Consider the following 17,324-nt stretch of genomic DNA (forward strand, 5'->3'; position numbering starts at 1 on the left):
TATCTGACGTAATAAATTCAAATCATAGTGTCTGTATTTGTTGTAAAGTTTGACTTCGAAGAACGAGTCAGCAGCTTCAATTTTGAAGACATCCTGAAATCTCACATTTTATTGGACCACTGGTTGAGCTTGTCTGTCACAAGAACATACATCAGTATCTGTAATTAACACTGCTTTGTTTTAAAATGATGAATTCACTGCACAAGAAGTGTTGTCATTATGGGTAGACATCTGCTGTAGAAAGGAAATTTCACCACCTCTGGTTTTGAGCAGAGAAACAAAGGAACACTGAGGAAGCATCTCGTTGTGGTGTTCAGCCAGAAGGTCCAAGACAGATGATAAGATGCGACTTAATCTTCAAGACAAAGTTCAATTTAACTGATTCCATTCAAAACTACACTGACGTTATTGCCACTGTAGGCACTACAGACTGATCGAAAGCCTTCTTTTTAACCTGGAACTTAATGAAAGGGAGAATTATAAACCTGGAGAAAGACTTTCTGGATGACTACTATTCATTATTGATTATTTAACCAGTGCACCATTACTTAGAGCTCATCAATACAGGCTCAGTCTGACCCAAACAAACAAACAAACCAAAAAAAAAAAAAAAAAAAAAAAAAAAAGCATAAGTAAATAAATACATGTCACAGACATTCATGAACAAATACAACAAATCATGAACAGCAAAGATTTTCTTTTAAAACAAATGTGTTATAACACAGGAGTGTGATCCCAGATGATTAATGTCTGTCAAAATAAGGCTTTTCTATGTGTGAAACAGTAAACTCACGTCAGTTTTTGTATTGTTAATGAAGAACATCTTGTTTGCTCAAACTAATGTCAGTGTAGTCATTACCCAAGTATTTATTAAGGTAGGTAAGACTAACAGCTACAATTTACTTTTTTTTTTTTAACCCATTTTTTGTTTTTAAGTGCACCACACACTGACGGTGTCATTTTACACCCGACTGACTGCAGAACAACTTCAGCTTAACCTTTAAGTAAAACAAAGCTTGTGTGTTGCTCTCAAATGCTGGGTGATATCCATGCCCCGTGTTTGAAACATGTTTTATAATGAGGCAGTCAAAGTGATGGAGGGAAAAAAAAAAAAAAAAAGAATCTGCAGACAAAATGATAATCACTATCTTTGGTGGTTTTGCCATTGTCCACTTAACTTCTCGCACCTTAAAATTATACAACAAATCTTGATTTTTTTAAATTTTATTTCTATAGAGGGAGACAGAAAATAATTGGCAAATTTGTGGTTGGCAATATTCTCAAAGAACTCAGAGGACGAAGATGTTGCGAGGCCTACCAACTACTTGTTTTTATTGTGCCAAAAGTTTAACTCACAAAAAGAAAAAAGTTGAACACAACAACTAAATGGGTCTGTGTGTCGGGAGTTTAAAGATTCCTGTAAACACAGATTTTAGTCAGACTCGCTGCCACAAACAGAAAAAAAAAAAGGTTAATAATCAATTAAGGCATCGACACAACCAGAGCTGTGCATTTCACCAGAGTAAAAAAAAAAAAAAAGGAAAAAAGGAACAAAGTATATGTACACAGGTATAATTATAAGTGCTACTCCTTGTGTTCCACTGGCTAGATCTTAGGCAACAGGGGAAAACAACAACAAAAAAACAAAAACGGAACTGGGACCACGACTGGCTTTTCTTGCTCCATGAAGTACAAGAGGGGTTTGTGCTAAGGCAAGGAGTTTTGACTTTGTCAGGTAACATCCTGAGGGAAAACTCTTGGCCCATGCCAAAGCAATTGGGGTGTAACAATTTACATAAAAGAAGGGAAATAAGGACACAAGAGGCTTGAGGATGACATTGAGGGAGGTGTCAGGGAGTCTCGCCATCGGGGCTGAAGTAGTACCTGACCGGAGGACCAGGGAGGTCCTCATCTCCATCTGCCTCGGGAGCAAATGACACAGTAAGGTCTACGTAGCGGCGGTCCACTGATGGCTTGATTAGTTTATGCATCCTGTGAAAAATCAGAGGCAAAGATAGACGAATAAATGCACTGTGAACATTTCAGCAAATTGAAAAAACAAAACAAAAAAACAACGATGTAATGAGCACATGTACAGGCACACACCTGGAAGTTTAGACCAGGAAAACACTATGTAGGCAGTGTGAGGGAAGTGTGAGTGTCTCTGCTTTAATCTCTTGTTTAAGAGTATCCACCCTCCCGATTCTGATGTGCCCTTAAGCAACACATTCATTGCCTACTCCCTTCAAAAACACTTATTATAAAAAGAAAGACGAAATAAGGAAAAGTTTGGAGGAAAACACATACGTCAATTTGAGCCTCTTGGAGTGTCCAGGCATCACAGGCACATAGAGCATCTTTACACCGTGGACGACCATAGTGGGTTCAATTCCATACTTTTCCTGTAAATAACAAAACAGCTCATTAACGAAAATATTCTCTGCAACAACAAGAATCTGAGGAAGAATACAATAATCTAACAGCTGCAAATCACTGGATAATGGGAGTAAATGCTTCATACCCTGACAGCATTCATGAAGTCAGAGAGAGTGAAGTCCTCGTGGCCAAAGACAGTCCAGCAGTCCCAGATGGTGTAGTAGATGTTGTTCCTGGAAGAGATGCAATGGAGCTGTTACTACATGACATTATAATAATAACAACATGGTAAATGTAATTTCCCCATGGATGCTGTGATAGTGCAACAGTAAGTGGTCACTAAGAGTGCAGGACTTGAAAGTTTCAGTACACAGAATCCAAAAACAGCAACATCTTCTTACAGAACAGTCCACTGGAAGTCGGAACTTCATAGCATCAGTTAAAAATCTGAGATCCCCTTATTTCACAAGAGGTCACTGCTGTGAATGGATCTGCATATTTGGCACAGACATTTACTCCGGATACAACTCTCCGAACCCTTCTTCCAGGCATTAGCACCGCACTGTCTTATGACTCCGTGAGGCTGGATTTGCGTTTCCCACTGGGATCTTTCGTGTGTGAGGCGAACATGTTAACAACTAAACCATGGAGCCACAACTGAGCTCATCATTGACTCAGGAGACACAAATGCCTTAGGAGGAGTTTCGGGAAGCGCATCCGGCATATTAAATTTTTTTTTAAAAAAGTGACATGAAACGTGTAGAGCAACGCACTGTGGCGACCTCTTGTGCTGCATCACAATGTCTGGATGAAATCGTAATTTGTCGAAAGTCCCATTATTCTGTGGAGGTGTGATAAAGCGTGAATATGATGAGTGTACCTGATGAGTGTCTGTTTGACTGCAGCAGGCTCGGTAAGAACGACTACAGGAATGGCCAAGTTAAAGAAGCAGTTTTTGTGCGATTCAAACCCGAAGCCTCCAACCACCTTGATCAACTCCAGCGCCACCTGAGTGCATCACATTAATACACAAGGTTACCATACCATTAAATCAACATTTTAAAAACATATTGTACACCTTATTCTTCAATCAAAACATAACCTAATGGATGATGAGCATTATCTGCTGGATGCAATCCTTAAAAACCACACGAGTATCTCAAGGTCTGTGCTCACCAAACCAGCCACTGCAGCTGTTGCCGTGGCAATGGCGGGGATTATCTTCCCAGCAATGCGTTTGGTCTTAAGTCTGTCAGCTGGCTCAATGGAGTACATGATGGCTCTGAGAGAGGATGCTGATGCGACAAAGTCCATGTGACCGTTGCTGTCATCATCCTTTTCAAACTGAAGTGGACTCATCCGTAACCGTTCTGCACAATTTACAGGACACACACTCCAATCGTTAATCACAAATGTAACACTCCAGCTTTCACGTTTTCAATTTGTCAGTCAGCTTGTGTCTCCTTCAGACGTAAAAAAAAAAGAAAAAGGATATGTTGAGTATTTGCATACCTGGTGTGACCCTGTCAGTAGCAATAGCCTGCTCCAAATGAGTGATGGCGTCCCTTTCCTCTTCACTGCTTAGAGGCATCTTTATCTGATCAGGCTTCCTTGCCGTCTCATCTGTTTCTATGCACTGGTAGGGACAGAGTCACATCAAAAAGATTAGGGTGGTTTGTTTTCTGGTTTTGTTTTGTTTTTTGTTTTTGTTTGGGGGGGGGGGGGGGGGGGGGGGGGGGCTTGTTTGAAAGTGTAAAGTTCAGATCAACAGAACAGCTTACTTTTTCTGAGGGCCTGTACTCTGGAATCTTGACATCTGCAAGAATCCTGGTAATAGCCTCTTCAGAAAGATCCTGAAAAACACAATCGCACAGTCAGTAAGTCATTACGTATGTGTGTTGTGTATGTGTGCGATTAGATTTAAATGCTTGCCACCCACCCTTTCTGAATAAGGGATGTTATAAATCCCTGCGAAGAGCCGGGCAGTGCTCACAATGAAAGCAAAGTGCCTGATGGGAACAGAGGAGAGTTTAAAAGTGAATATCTGAGTATATTTAGCTTATCGGTTAGCAGAAGGGCATACTTACAAAGAGTCTTTCAAGTCAAATTCAAGAGGTGTTGGTGGTCTTTTTGGAGACTGCCAAAACAAACCTGAGGAATTGGGAGATTTTTCACTAAATACTTTTACGTGCCATTTATGAATTAGCTATACCCGTTAATTTGCTTGATAACTTGATTCTGGTTTCCATCTGATTATTTAACACTTACTTCCATCTTTTAACCTTGTGTCCAGGGGGAAAGAGTGCAGCAGCTGTAGGGCCTACATGAAAACAGCAGTAAAGTGAAAAAACCGAAAAGAAAAAAACAAACAAAAACCAAACAAAACATAATCGTAAACCACACAGCCCCTTCGATAGGAATGTGTATTTTCATTACCTTTCTCTTGAAATATTTCTCAAATTTCAGACGAGCAACAGCAACGCATTGTTCCCACTGAGTGGGCTGTCTGCTCAGCAGCTTCATGACCTGGAATGACCCTTCCAGACTTTCCCCTGCCTGCATCCTCTACACAGACAAACACACACAATCAAAGTTGTTTTTATTGATTAAACAGCTGCACTGCTGGGGTGATTTTCATCAGTGAAAACTGCACTTGTGCCTTACCTGCAGCACCACCTCAGCCGAGGAATGGGTCTGCCAGAACGAGTTGTACATGGAGGGCTTGTGGACAAAGGCACTCTCAAACTAGAAAGCCAAAAATTTAAAAAATAAAAATTAGGAAGTACACTCAGACTTTCAAAACAATAATTTGCAGTGTGGAAAAAGAATACTGTTGGGTCTTTCAGCTGCCTGACCTTATCTCTGGCCCACTGGATGGTGTGCTCTATAACAGAAGGGAAAGACTTGAGAGTGCAGAATGGGATCTCCTCTTCTGGGGGGTCCCTCTGGGAGGCAGAAGAAAAGCGATTTTAGGTTGGTGACAGGACTGCACATGTCCAGCACAGAAAACCAATAACATGAGCCTCTTCCACAGACTCACATGGCTATTGTAAGACTCTGTCAAGTTTGGCACAATGATTTCGGTGTGCCCTTTAGTTCCCATGGTGCCAGAGTCTAGGAGAGGCCTCTGATTGGATACACAGCGGCTGAAAATACATAAGTTACAAAAAAGGAAAAACTCTTTTTAAATGACAACAAATACTTTATTAAACTGCAACTTCTAGATTCATGTCATGACAATGGTAATCATGAGGTCAGGGGTCACAATAATCACACATGGATTCTGCTTCACTTTGGTTCATTGAACATCGAATACTGAAGTGAATGAAGTGAAGCTGTTCATCGTTACAATGTCTTCACCAACCTGTCCACATATCTCCGTGCCTCTACGTTGTCCAGCGCAGTGACCACTATGTTTAATGAAGAGTAGAATGAGTCATTGTAGATGTTCTCAGTAGCCGGACACACCTTGTTGAGGTGAGCTTCCACCTGTAGGTCTGGGTTTATATCATGAGTAGCCTCTGCTGCTGTGGTACTTTTGGGTTTCTAAAGCAGAGAGGAAACAGACGGCTTAAATGCAGCAATGCGCTGACCAAGCCCGAGCCTGACCGGTGCAGAAATGCACGTCTATTCACCTGTATATGATGTGGCCTGAAGAGAAACTGCCTGTTGAGGTTAGACTTTTCTATGAGGTCTGGGTCTGTGATGCACACCTGAGAAGTTAAATATGCAAATGAAATTCCAGTAAACTTTTCACAGTGAGGTAAAACTTAGGTAAATGCATAAAGAATAAATACCCACCTCCCCTGAGCTCTTGGCCAATCCAATTCCAAGCAGGGCGAAGTTTTTCAGCATCTCACAGCCTATTGCTCCACAGCCAACCTATAAAATAATTTATTTTGGGGTAAACTAGCATGATTCAATAAAAACCTTAAACACATTGAGAACTTCTAAATCTTACCATAAAGACCCTTAGCTTGTGTAGTTGTAAACACAGTGAGTCACCAATGCAAGCTCGTAATCCATCATATCGATCACCCCTAGGGGAAAACTCCTCAGCAGAAAGAGGCTGAAGTGGCTTGACTACCTCAATAGCGTCAAGATAAAACTAAAAATGCGATAAAACAAAACAAAACTGGATAATAAAACTTTCTTTCAGGGTTGGAAAACGGCTTACAGTGAGCTATAAAACCACAGCTTCAAATTTAGTGACCTACCCATTGCTGCAGGGGTGCAAACTTCCCTGTGATGGCCTTAAGAACTTCCTGACTGGCTAAACCTCCAACAGCTGCTGCTAATGGAGGGAGAGCACCCCTTGCTGTCCTTGAAAGGCAGCGTACTAGCTCAGTATTCACAGAAGCCTGGGAGGAAGGAGTCACAGAGGAGAGGAAAAGAGAGTATAATGTTATCACACCAGTGTGCATGCAGTCATTTGTCAGACAATGAGTGGCTGCCTTTGCAGTGATGAAATGTGGAAAACAGTAAAGCTCACTTTGCTCTTGAGAGCTGCATTCACTTCCTCAGTCAGCTTTAGTAAAACCTCAGCATCCTGTAAACACCTGATGACATCAAAGAAAAGGCGCTCTTCAGTGCTTAGCAATCATATCGCACAGAGAAAGCAGAGCACAACATTAGACTGGAGGGTAAAAAGTACTGATCTGATATGGAAATTTTACTTACCCAGTGTTAGGAAGTCTACTGTGCTGCTCCTGGAAGGTGTCCAGTGCCAACATGCCAGCATGGATTTGAAGTGGGGCCTGAGAAGCAGATTTAAAACAGGACTGAAGAAATCGGCTTCTTAAACTCAAAGAAAAACAGGCATTTGTGAACTTGGCTAAGAAACACTGGGTCTACGTTAGTTTAACCTGTTTTGTAAACCTAGTTAAACATCAATGTGAAAGAAAGGGTATCTCTGCTCTGTACATGTTTCTATTGTTTAAACGTGAAGGCAGTATGTTTAAGCATGTGGGATACTGTCAGGAGAACCAACTGTGTAGCAAGAGAGCCATGGGAAAGTTTTGATCAGTTTCTAACTCACACTGTTCTTAGCCATGTGAGTCACGAAGCTGCAATAAAACGATGTTTAAATGTCACACTATTCCCCTCTGTAGGATATAAGTTTCTACCTAGTTTCCTCTTACCTCTGGTTTACTGAAGTCCGGAGTCAGGACCCAAGGTTCACACAGCTGTCGCTCTAATGTTTCCTGAAATAAATATTGTGAGTTATTGTTAGCATACACACAAGTGATGGTCATTTAAACATATCTGCATGTTTTTAAATCATAACTGGACAACACTGTTAATATGAAAACTAGTCTACTTACAAATCTGTACATTTTAGGGGTTTTCACCATGACAAAGAAACCTCCATGTGTGTATGGTTGTAGCTGAGATGTGTCTCCTATTGCAAAGCTGTGAGAAGAAAGGACTATAACCACACACACACACACACACACACACACACACACACACTTAATTAATATGAACATACATATAGAAAACAAGTCACCAAAGACATTGCCAGATACATTTTTGCATTTGCGTCCAGCAAAATAAATAAAAACACCAGTTTGAGTTTGTACAAATAATAACAATAATCTTGGAGACGCCGCTGTTATGCATTACAGTAATAAAATTGTAACCATAGTACCTGAAACCTGCCGAGATGTGCCGTTGAGCTCCACCATGCCACCGACCTCTCTGAAAACAACACTCTGCCCTGTCTGTAGGCCGTGGGGTTGGTTGTCCATGCAGGTTACCATCCCAGGATTATCCTAAAACAGTTTGCAGAAAAGTTCACCCAAAGTTCGCTCATTTACTGACTAAGCAGAAGATTAACAGGCAAACTTTACTGCAAATTGTAGGTGTTGAATTTTTTGAAGAAAAGCTGGAACAATTTATTTATCTGTCATTTTTTATTTTTTGTGGGGTGTGGTCGGGGGGAATACCTGAGTGATACTTTGAATGAAAACCTCCTTGGGCTCCTCTCCTGTGGGGTCGAACACCTCAAACTCTTCTCCAAAATCACAAAACACTCGTGCACAGATACCGTACACGTCACAGCTGATGAACTGAAGCAATACACACGCAACAGTTTTGGTTAATATTTACCCATCTGTGAGCTCTCGCAGTGCAACTGTAATGCATAAGCACAACAAGGAGAGCAGACTTACTCTGATAGGGGGTTGTTGTGAGTGGCAGAACTCATTTACTCTCTTCTGTAGGCTCAATCTGGCCTCAGTCAAAATCACACACTAGAGGAGGAAGCAGAGCAGACAATAAACATTACCTGGAGTCCATAGCAGACTATGCGGTAGAGAAGAAAAGCAGTTACGTACAAGCATTTTATTTTAAATTGAATGCCAGTTGGTGGCCAAATACATGATCGATATAAAAACGAGATCAACCCTTCGCGACTTGCTGTGCCGTTATGAAATGCCGACCTTTAGGTTCAACATCCCTTCAGACCAGGGGAGAAACATAACTAGAACATCTGTAAGAGGCAGCTGTGAAGTGAATCACACTGCTGGAGTAGCTTCATGAGTTTTATTGACATTCAGAAATGTTTCTCTATGATGAAATCTTTCTATTGGAAACTCTTGTTAAGCCACATTGGTCTTCAGGGAAGGGGCGGGTGTCTTCATACTTCTCTACACCTCATATTTTTAATCACTAGGGGGTTTCTGAGGGCGTGGGAGCAACCTATTAAAAAAAAAAATGTCTGTCCTACTAACCATGGGTTAGCTTACAACCCGGAGTCTGAAAGGTAATGACTTACCTGGTACCTTCTGAGAAAACCGAGATCAGTGTTGTCGTCAAGAGCAGAGGAAGACATGTCAACGTGGACATAAGGGTTCAACTCTGCAACGTGAGGGCACACTGCCTCCACCCTGTGGGAGAAACACAAGGGAGTGGGTAAACATGAGAAAGTATCTGAGTTAGGATGCACCAGTCTCAATGTTTATACCACCTATCACTCTGATACCTACTCAGAGCTGTATCAGGTACGCACTGGTCAATCACAATTATATTCAGTTAAACTGAACTAAAATGTTATTCTTTATTTGGTACATTAGCACAACATGAAACTAACAAGAAAGGATCGTCACTTTGGTGGCTTTCACTGTTTGTGACCTAATTGTGATTTAACAGAAACCAAACAGTGATCAGCTGAGCTGATGACAACAGCAGACAATGGTGCTGTCCCTGTCAGTGTCACCATTTCTGTATCGTTGTGTAGTTTACACAATTACGGACTGCACTAATCAAGTTGTGCAGTTGTAAAGTTTTTACAACTGCACAACTTGATTAGTGCAGTCCGTAATTATCTTGTGCAAGCAAGGAGGGTATGGTTAAACAGACATACACAGTAACAAAGGGGAGCAGCAATAGCTTAAATGTATCAATTCAATTTAAGCACAGACCAAGATGAAAGGAAACAAGTTCAAATTAATTAGGTTTTGATCTTGTTATTTTGTCATTTTAATAATGACTGTTTCACATAAAAAGAGAATGGTTTGCAATGTATTTATTCAGCAATATTATCAGCCCGCTCCTTTAAGGCATCTTCATGAGGAATGAATAAGCTACACTGGTGCATGCCTATTTAAGAGCGTAAGGAGAGTCCTGCCCGTGGGGTTCATTACCTCCTCCTCTGGCTCAAAACATCCTCTTTGCGGATAAAGAAGTTGGAGCCAAGATCCCAGGTCTCACACTGTTTTGTGTCATGAAGCGTGACTGCCTGTACATACAGAGGACAAACAGGACAATAGGTTCGAACAATTATGACTACAAGACCTTTGGACTTGCAAGATGCTGAGAATGACACATTGCTGTAATATTAAGAGAGCGCGCCTACCTTTACACCAGCCAGGACAATATTTTTTGCTGCGAAACCAAACCCAAAAGATTTAGAGTCATGTTAGAGTTCCTTGCATGGCTCATACAAACACCAAACCATTAAATATTGCCTACCTATCTCTACTCCCATTCCTCCCATTCCACTGAGAAAGACTGAGGACTGGGCCATCTGGTGCATGGCACTGTCTCCAAGCACATATCGCTGGCGGCTAAAGAGAGAGAGAGATGAAGAGTCACTGTGAAGGAATGTGCTAGAAGGACGAATGGAAACACCACGAACAATAACGGCGCTGGTTGTAATATAAACCATTAAAAAGGCAAATTATAAGGATGGTGAGGCTTGCCTGTAAAGAGAGTCGTCAATCTCCATCGAGTCTGTAGCCATGGTGGGAGGGGAAGGGGGGGAGAGCAAGTGCCTCAAAGATAGAGATGCTTCCTGTTAAAAATATAAATAGAGTAATTAACCTTGTCTGATTGAGCGATATAGATTTAAAACCAACGCCCTGCTGTTAATGAGCCGCACAGCTAACTAACTGTTGATGCCAGTTAGCTGTCAGCAACATGGTTGACCCCACCGAGCTGAGCTGACCTGAACTGAATTAACCAAGCGGCTTAAAAAAAGCCCGACATTAAAGGGGTTAATACACGTGCCTTAGTAAAGCTAGATGACTTATGAAGTTGCCGAAGCTCAACGCTAGCGGCTACAGCTAGCTAATGCTGCTGCCCGGTGCCGGTTACGGAGACACTTCTCATAAACTCATTAAAAGTGGCGACACAAACACGAGGCTACAAATAACTCCAGGGAGTAGACAAATGTTTAAGGAATAGTTGTTTCTATCAAGCAATATGTAAACACTGCTATAAATGTACTTAAAATTAGTCAGAATATCACACGCAGGTACCTGTCAGTAAGCCCAGCGAGCTGCAGCGAATGAATGGCTGTGACTGGTTAAAAAACTTGGAGTGTTTCCGGGTTAACGCACTCACGTGGCCAACGTCAACCAATCATTTCACGGAAACTTCTAGGACTATATTTGTGAATAAACGTTACTTATTTTGTGTTGTTGATAAAATAACACACATTTATGATGATTTACTAGATTTCGGGTGACATTTTTCTAAAGAATAAAATTTCACCATTTTGTTTTCAGAGGTGTAATCTTGAGTTACCACCCATTTCTTTTTGCTTGCTTTTTAAAAAACCTAACACTGATCCATGACTCATTCAATAGCTAAAAGGCACCAAATTCAAGGATCTAAACGTAACAGACAACTTAGAAAAATACCAATTTTAAATGGAATCTTTAGACACTTTGTTACAAGCAGAACCCCCCCCCCCCTTCTCCCCCACAAAAACACAGGATTTATTTGCTGAAAACTTGGCATATCTGAACATGTTGTGCAGTGTGTCTTTAATAATATTGAAGAAACTGAGAAGTGGGAAAAAAAACAAAATAAGTAAATTAAATTAACAATTTTTTAAAAAATAAAACAGGTAAAGCATCTAACAAATATCTGACACAGGTCCTGGGAGATGCTTCTGACTCTTGATTTAATAAATCTACTGTTCACTGTTTCAGTGGCTGTTAAGAAGCCAGTCTAGTATTTACTGTCATATTCCCATATATCATTGTGATGTTGTTTATTCTATTACTCTTGTTCTCTTCTGCTTGCTTTCTTTTTTCTTTCTCAGCAGGTGATCCAGGTGATTGATATATGCATTTTTTTTCTCTGCCCGTTCTGTTGGTTTTTGTCTTTTGCCCTTCTCCCCCGTCCCTCTTCTCAGCTGTTTCTCTTTCCCTCTTTCTTTCTCCCCTTCTTTCCCCCAGTCAAGTCTGTCCCGTATTCAGTAAGTGAAAATAAAATAAACAATAAAAGGTGAATCAAATGGACCATTACGGCAAGGCTGGGATGGTCAGTTTGGTAAAGTAAATCCGTTGGGCATCTTTCTTTGCCTTTAGACAACAATTCTGATGGCAAAAGAGCCAAACGGGACAGGCAAAAAAAAAAGAAAAAAGAAAAAAAAAGAAGCCAGTCTTAAGGAGGGGAAGCAGGGAGAAAAGCTCATCAGTATGTGCAGAAGAGGTCGGAAGAGAGGTAGAACAGTTAGTGTCTAAGTCAGTGTTTACAAATTATAAGTGATGGTCTGTAAAACACAGTGGAGACTCTGTCATGGTTTCAATCTGCACTTCAGACAGTTGTGTTGGGGATTTTGTCAAAACAAATTGAATTATCAACACACATTTTGAACAACTACCAACAGAAAAGCTCATGATTGGCAATGGCTAATGCAGTAAAAGCATACCTGGTTAGAAAAACACACACTATCAGTCATGGACTGGCCTCCTCAGAGTCCGGACCACAACATTACCGAAGCAGTGTGGGATCATGTTGACAGAGAAGGGAAGAAAAGGAAGTCAACATTTCAAGAAGAGCTTTAAATGTCCTACAAGAAGCCTGGAGAACTATTCCTGAAGACTACACAATTAAAGAAATAAAGGTTAAGAGTGTCCAGGCTGTGTTAAAGAATAAATAACACACTGTTCTACCAATAATACTAAGTACTGACTTCCGAGCTCATTAGAATTGTACAAACTCTATTTTTTCCCCTTATATACTGTATTTCTATGTGTGTTTGCACATGTTTCAATAAGTTGCTGAGTCTATTTCGCGTTTTCCTATAAAAATATAAAGTGATTAAGAGTGTCTTAAGACTTTTCACCGTATAGATGTATATTGTATATGTGAATATGGTGACAACAATGCATTCTATTCATAAAAGAAAAAGATAGCACAAAAGTAATACCTGTAACACAATAATGATTTTAAGGTCCATCCAACTGAAAGCAGGACAGAAACAGCAGAAACATGTCAGAAAATATTGCCTTATCTTAAATCAACCTTGTCGATGATGAGTCTGCTTTATCGCTTTGGATTTGAGGTGTGACAATACCTCCTCCAGCCATTACGGGTTAGGGGTATTTTATTTTTCAGTTTGAGAAAAAATAAGCAATCAACCAAGCAACAACTTTTCTATTTTCATGACAACGCAGGCAGGCTCGTGTTGGAAAAAGCCAGATATAAAAACTGGTCGCAACCAGTGAAAGCAGAAGATAAAAAACAATGTTCAGGTCCCCCCCCCCTCATTTAAAGAAACAAAGTTCACCAGCTAAGTGAAACATTTACACCACAACTCGATGGAAAACACAATTCTGGTACTGTCTTTGTCACAGCAGGTAGTTATGCTTGTGCCTCTAGTTCCATAATCAGAGACAAAATTGGACCGATTTTTGCTTCTTTTTTGGGGGGGGGGGGGCTAGGGATAAGTATCTCTAACCTTCAGACCTTCAGACTATGCAATGGCCTTCAGACTCCCGCCCTTTTATCATATTGGTTAGTTCACAAAGGAGCCTCCCCCTTGATCTGCAGCCAGAATCACACACAAATCCCACAACAGTCTCCAGAGTCTACTCATCCTACACTGTGGACACTCTGCCCACGCACTTACGCTGCAATGTGGTGCAGTCGCATGGCACTCCGTCGGCTCCAGAAGATCGCCGTTACTCCTTTGAACATTACCGGGGGTCTAACAAGCAACATCCAGAGGGAGATGTCAACCCTGCCACGCGTCTACGTCACACGACAGATCCCACCTGAGGGCCTGAAGATCCTCCGCAAATCCGGACAGTGAGTATTTTTTTTGTATCCTGTTATGTCACTTAAAATAACAAATTTTTTAGCATTTTTATGTAACTACGCGATGTGTGCCGCAGGAGATTTGACAGTGATCACTTTAAGCAGTTTGAATGTCTGGTCTGAGGTTCATCATTTACTTTGAACAAACATGACTGCTAATGTTTGCCTTAAGGTCTCGTCAAATAAAGCACATAGTCTAAAGGGTATTCCCTGAGAAAGAGAACTGCACAAATGTTTCACTGCACCTTAAAATCCCAGGATTTCTATGAAAAGCACTTTGAGATCATGTATCTCTAAGAAGAACCATTATCTGTATATAAATGTGAAACCTGTGCTCATGCATTTGGGATTTTTTTTGTTTTTTTCAAAACTGGATTTGATTTAAATCTTCAGTCATGTGATTTCTGTTTCCCTAGGGTGCAGTTTGAGCTGTGGGACTCAGATGACATACCGGTGCCCAGGAAGGAGCTCCTTCAGAAGGTCAAAGGTGTAGATGGTCTGCTTTGCACGCTGACAGAAAAAATTGATGCGGAACTGTTGGACGCTGCAGGTCTGCCCTTTGCCTTTGACAAATAACCTAAATGCAACAAACAGCCTTGCATGTCTTTATATGTGTGATGTATTCCTGCAGGTCCAAACCTGAAGGTCCTCAGTACAATGTCAGTGGGATTCGATCATCTGTCTTTGGATGAGCTGAAGAAACGGTGAGTTCCCTCTTTCTGTTTTATTTTATTGTAACACGTGTGAATGCCGTTCATGGCTCTACTGAGAGTGATCTTCCCTTTATGAAAAAAGGTTCTTAACATGCAAATAGGCAGTGAAATATTCATGTAACGTTGTATGCAATGTTTATGTTCCCCTACAGAGGAATCCGTATAGGTTATACCCCTGAAGTCCTGACAGATGCTGTTGCTGAGTTGACAGTAGCTCTGCTGCTTGCGACCTCCAGGAGGCTCATAGAGGCCACACATGAGGCCAAGACGTACTGCCATATACAAAATAAGATCACACATGTGTGGAAAACTTACTAAAACATACATGCAAAAATGCAAACTGTGCAAAACAAATTCTCTCTTTCTCTCACTGATGCCAGTGGCGGCTGGGGCACGTGGAGAACGCTGTGGCTGTGTGGTTATGAGCTGGCCAACAGCACTGTCGGTATTCTCGGACTAGGCAGGATCGGTAAGCAGCACGTCACTAAGACAACCTTTACATCAGCGTATCGTCAAACTGCCATTTCTGTCAGTTATGAGCTTTTTACAGTGTGTGATTGTACTCAAAGGTGTGGCCATTGCTGAGCGTCTGGCACCTTTCAAAGTAAGGAAGTTTATCTACACAGATGTGGCCCCCAGGCCTGAGTTGGCGAGTGCCATCAATGCAGAATATGGTAAGGAAGACCCAGCAAGGACGTTACTCTATGATATGTGGACAAAAGATCCCCTGCCAACAGGGCAGATGAGAGGCAGGTTTAAGGGGCTAGTCAAAAGATAAGGCTACTTAAAACCTTTTGACTTTTATAAGTCTTTCTTGAAGTCCTAAGAGCCATCCACAAACCTAATATGATAAAAGTGATATTAGTGCATCTAGTTTAGTTTTCATCTGATTCCTACCAGCTAAAAAGGTTTGTTTTATTTTAGTTTTCAGTTTATTTTTAATAACCTTGCACTGTATCTTGTTCTAGTCTCTTTTGATGAGCTGGCAAAGCAGTCAGATTTCCTGGCTGTGTGCTGTGCTCTAACACCAGAGACAAAGGAGATCTGCAATAAGAACCTCTTCTCCAAGATGAAAAAGACTTCCATCTTCATCAACACGAGCAGGTATCCCTACCTGATACATGCATGACCCCAAGAGTGGTCTGTGAGTGTTGTGCTCATTAATTACTGATTAACCTGATGTTTAACAGGTTATTTTCCTTCACTGATCACCATTTAATACACAAAATGCAAGGTAGCGGTTTTAAGAAATGACCATTGTGTTTCCTCAAATCCAAATATTCACATTTGAGATATTAGAATTGCTCGCAGTTTCACAAAATGACCTCCACAGTTGACTAGTTCACTCACAGGAAATTAGAATGACTAATCATTTAACTTCTCGGTGACTTGCATCTGGAGAAATGGATATGTACTGTAGGCAATCAGCAGAGAGGATTCTGCCCTTTGAGTCTATAACTGACTTTGCTGTTGTGCAGAGGCGGGGTGGTGAACCAGGAAGACTTGTATGAAGCTCTGTCCACAGGGCAGATCGCAGGAGCTGGATTAGATGTCACTGTTCCTGAGCCGCTGCCAACCAACCACCCACTGTTTACGCTCAAAAACTGTGGTGGGCATTCTGCTACTTTGAACAGGTTTTTAAATCACACTTGGTCCTCTCTGCCTATCATTAGGTTTTAATATTTTCTCTTCCTGCAGTGATTCTACCCCATATTGCGAGTGCCTCCTATACTACCCGTGATGCTATGTCTTCCCTGGCGGCAAACAACCTCCTCCTGGGCCTGCGAGGGCAGCCGATGATCAAAGAGCTCAAGCTTTAAGAAGAAACAGCTTCCACTCTGAAAAAATGATCAAATAGTGGATGATTAGTTCTACTTACTGTTCAAAATATATTTTGCTGACTGAAGTAAATCCTTGCAGTGTTGCAACTGTCTCCTTTTTCTAGTTTCACATTTTTTAGTTTGGGATTCTAGAGTGCTGTGAAAAAGTTTTTGCCCCCTTTCTGATTTTCAAATTATATGGAAAAAAAAGTGATTCAAACCTAGCAGGCCCTGGGTGAAAAAGTGATTGCTCCTATAAACCTACTGGTTTCCCACACTTTGGCAGCAAGAACTGCAAAAAGATTTTTACTCATCTCTGTGGAGGAATTTCGGCTCACTCCTCTTTGCAGAATTGTTATATTTCAGCCACATTGGAGGGTTGGCGCATGAACAACCTGGCTCAGATCATTGTACTGCTGCACAACTCAAGCGTGGGGAAAAGCTGATAGCCGGACATTCTCCTTCAGGATTCAGGATCAAGCCTAAGAAATGGCTCTGTAACTCTTTCCACTCTGATAGGTGTCAGTGACATTGCTTCTCAGCTGCTCATTGCATGTTGCGTTGCTTTTTGAGAACTTTTAGCCTAGTTAGCTTTGTCAGACAGCTTCTATGTTAGCAATTTCTTGAATCAACGGGTCTTGCAGTAATCAGGCCTGAGTGTGGATACGGAAATTGAACTCAGCTTTCCCCAAAAGTGTGGTTAATCACAGTTATCTCTTAATTTAACAAACAAAAAACAATTTTGTATTTACTCAGGTTATTTTGTCTTATGTTAGAATTAGTTTGATGATCTAACACACGTGTGATAAATATTTAAAAATACGAAATTAGGAAGGGGGCCAAGGCTTTTTCACAGCAC

The 17,324-nt window shown here is 41.1% G+C and overlaps 2 protein-coding genes across 2 annotated transcripts; one reads left to right on the forward strand and one right to left on the reverse strand.

The window, feature by feature from the left end:
* Positions 1–1,591: 1,591 nt before the first annotated feature.
* On the reverse strand, positions 1,592–11,182 carry uba6 (ubiquitin like modifier activating enzyme 6). The gene is made up of 32 exons (XM_085409962.1): positions 11,139–11,182; positions 10,581–10,672; positions 10,351–10,445; positions 10,235–10,263; positions 10,023–10,117; positions 9,155–9,266; positions 8,550–8,630; positions 8,325–8,447; positions 8,027–8,150; positions 7,701–7,804; positions 7,518–7,580; positions 7,057–7,133; positions 6,869–6,935; positions 6,594–6,737; positions 6,338–6,484; positions 6,178–6,258; positions 6,012–6,089; positions 5,741–5,922; positions 5,417–5,522; positions 5,232–5,321; positions 5,041–5,121; positions 4,813–4,941; positions 4,645–4,696; positions 4,464–4,527; positions 4,316–4,385; positions 4,158–4,229; positions 3,889–4,012; positions 3,553–3,746; positions 3,257–3,384; positions 2,522–2,609; positions 2,308–2,402; positions 1,592–1,992 (listed from the first exon to the last, which is right to left on the reverse strand). Exons 2-32 carry the CDS (start codon positions 10,619–10,621, stop codon positions 1,851–1,853), a joined length of 3,078 nt encoding a protein of 1,025 aa, XP_085266088.1. The 5' UTR covers positions 10,622–10,672; positions 11,139–11,182; the 3' UTR covers positions 1,592–1,850.
* Positions 11,183–13,662: 2,480 nt separating this feature from the next.
* grhprb (glyoxylate reductase/hydroxypyruvate reductase b) lies at positions 13,663–17,321 on the forward strand. Its single transcript, XM_085409972.1, has 9 exons — positions 13,663–13,923; positions 14,349–14,482; positions 14,564–14,636; positions 14,798–14,914; positions 15,026–15,114; positions 15,215–15,319; positions 15,614–15,749; positions 16,124–16,254; positions 16,344–17,321. Exons 1-9 carry the CDS (start codon positions 13,751–13,753, stop codon positions 16,463–16,465), a joined length of 1,080 nt encoding a protein of 359 aa, XP_085266098.1. The 5' UTR covers positions 13,663–13,750; the 3' UTR covers positions 16,466–17,321.
* The last annotated feature ends 3 nt before the right edge of the window (positions 17,322–17,324 follow it).

This window comes from Rhamphochromis longiceps, linkage group LG6 (assembly GCF_057381845.1).
Source record: "Rhamphochromis longiceps isolate RC_006_pf linkage group LG6, R_longiceps_female_GT1.1, whole genome shotgun sequence".
In the NCBI taxonomy this organism is placed as follows: domain Eukaryota; kingdom Metazoa; phylum Chordata; class Actinopteri; order Cichliformes; family Cichlidae; genus Rhamphochromis; species Rhamphochromis longiceps.

Bases quoted from the DNA above. Each gene is read 5' to 3' on its own strand.
- uba6 (XM_085409962.1), bottom strand. From the start codon at position 10,621: ATGGCTACAGACTCGATGGAGATTGACGACTCTCTTTACAG. The intron at 6,259-6,337 runs GTAAGATTTAGA...ATTATTTTATAG, and splicing joins ACAAGCTAAGGGTCTTTATG to GTTGGCTGTGGAGCAATAGG. The intron at 3,385-3,552 runs GTGAGCACAGAC...TGATGCACTCAG, and splicing joins CAGCTGCAGTGGCTGGTTTG to GTGGCGCTGGAGTTGATCAA.
- grhprb (XM_085409972.1), top strand. From the start codon at position 13,751: ATGTGGTGCAGTCGCATGGCACTCCGTCGGCTCCAGAAGATCGCCGTT. The intron at 15,320-15,613 runs GTAAGGAAGACC...ATCTTGTTCTAG, and splicing joins TGCCATCAATGCAGAATATG to TCTCTTTTGATGAGCTGGCA. The intron at 16,255-16,343 runs GTGGGCATTCTG...CTCTTCCTGCAG, and splicing joins GTTTACGCTCAAAAACTGTG to TGATTCTACCCCATATTGCG.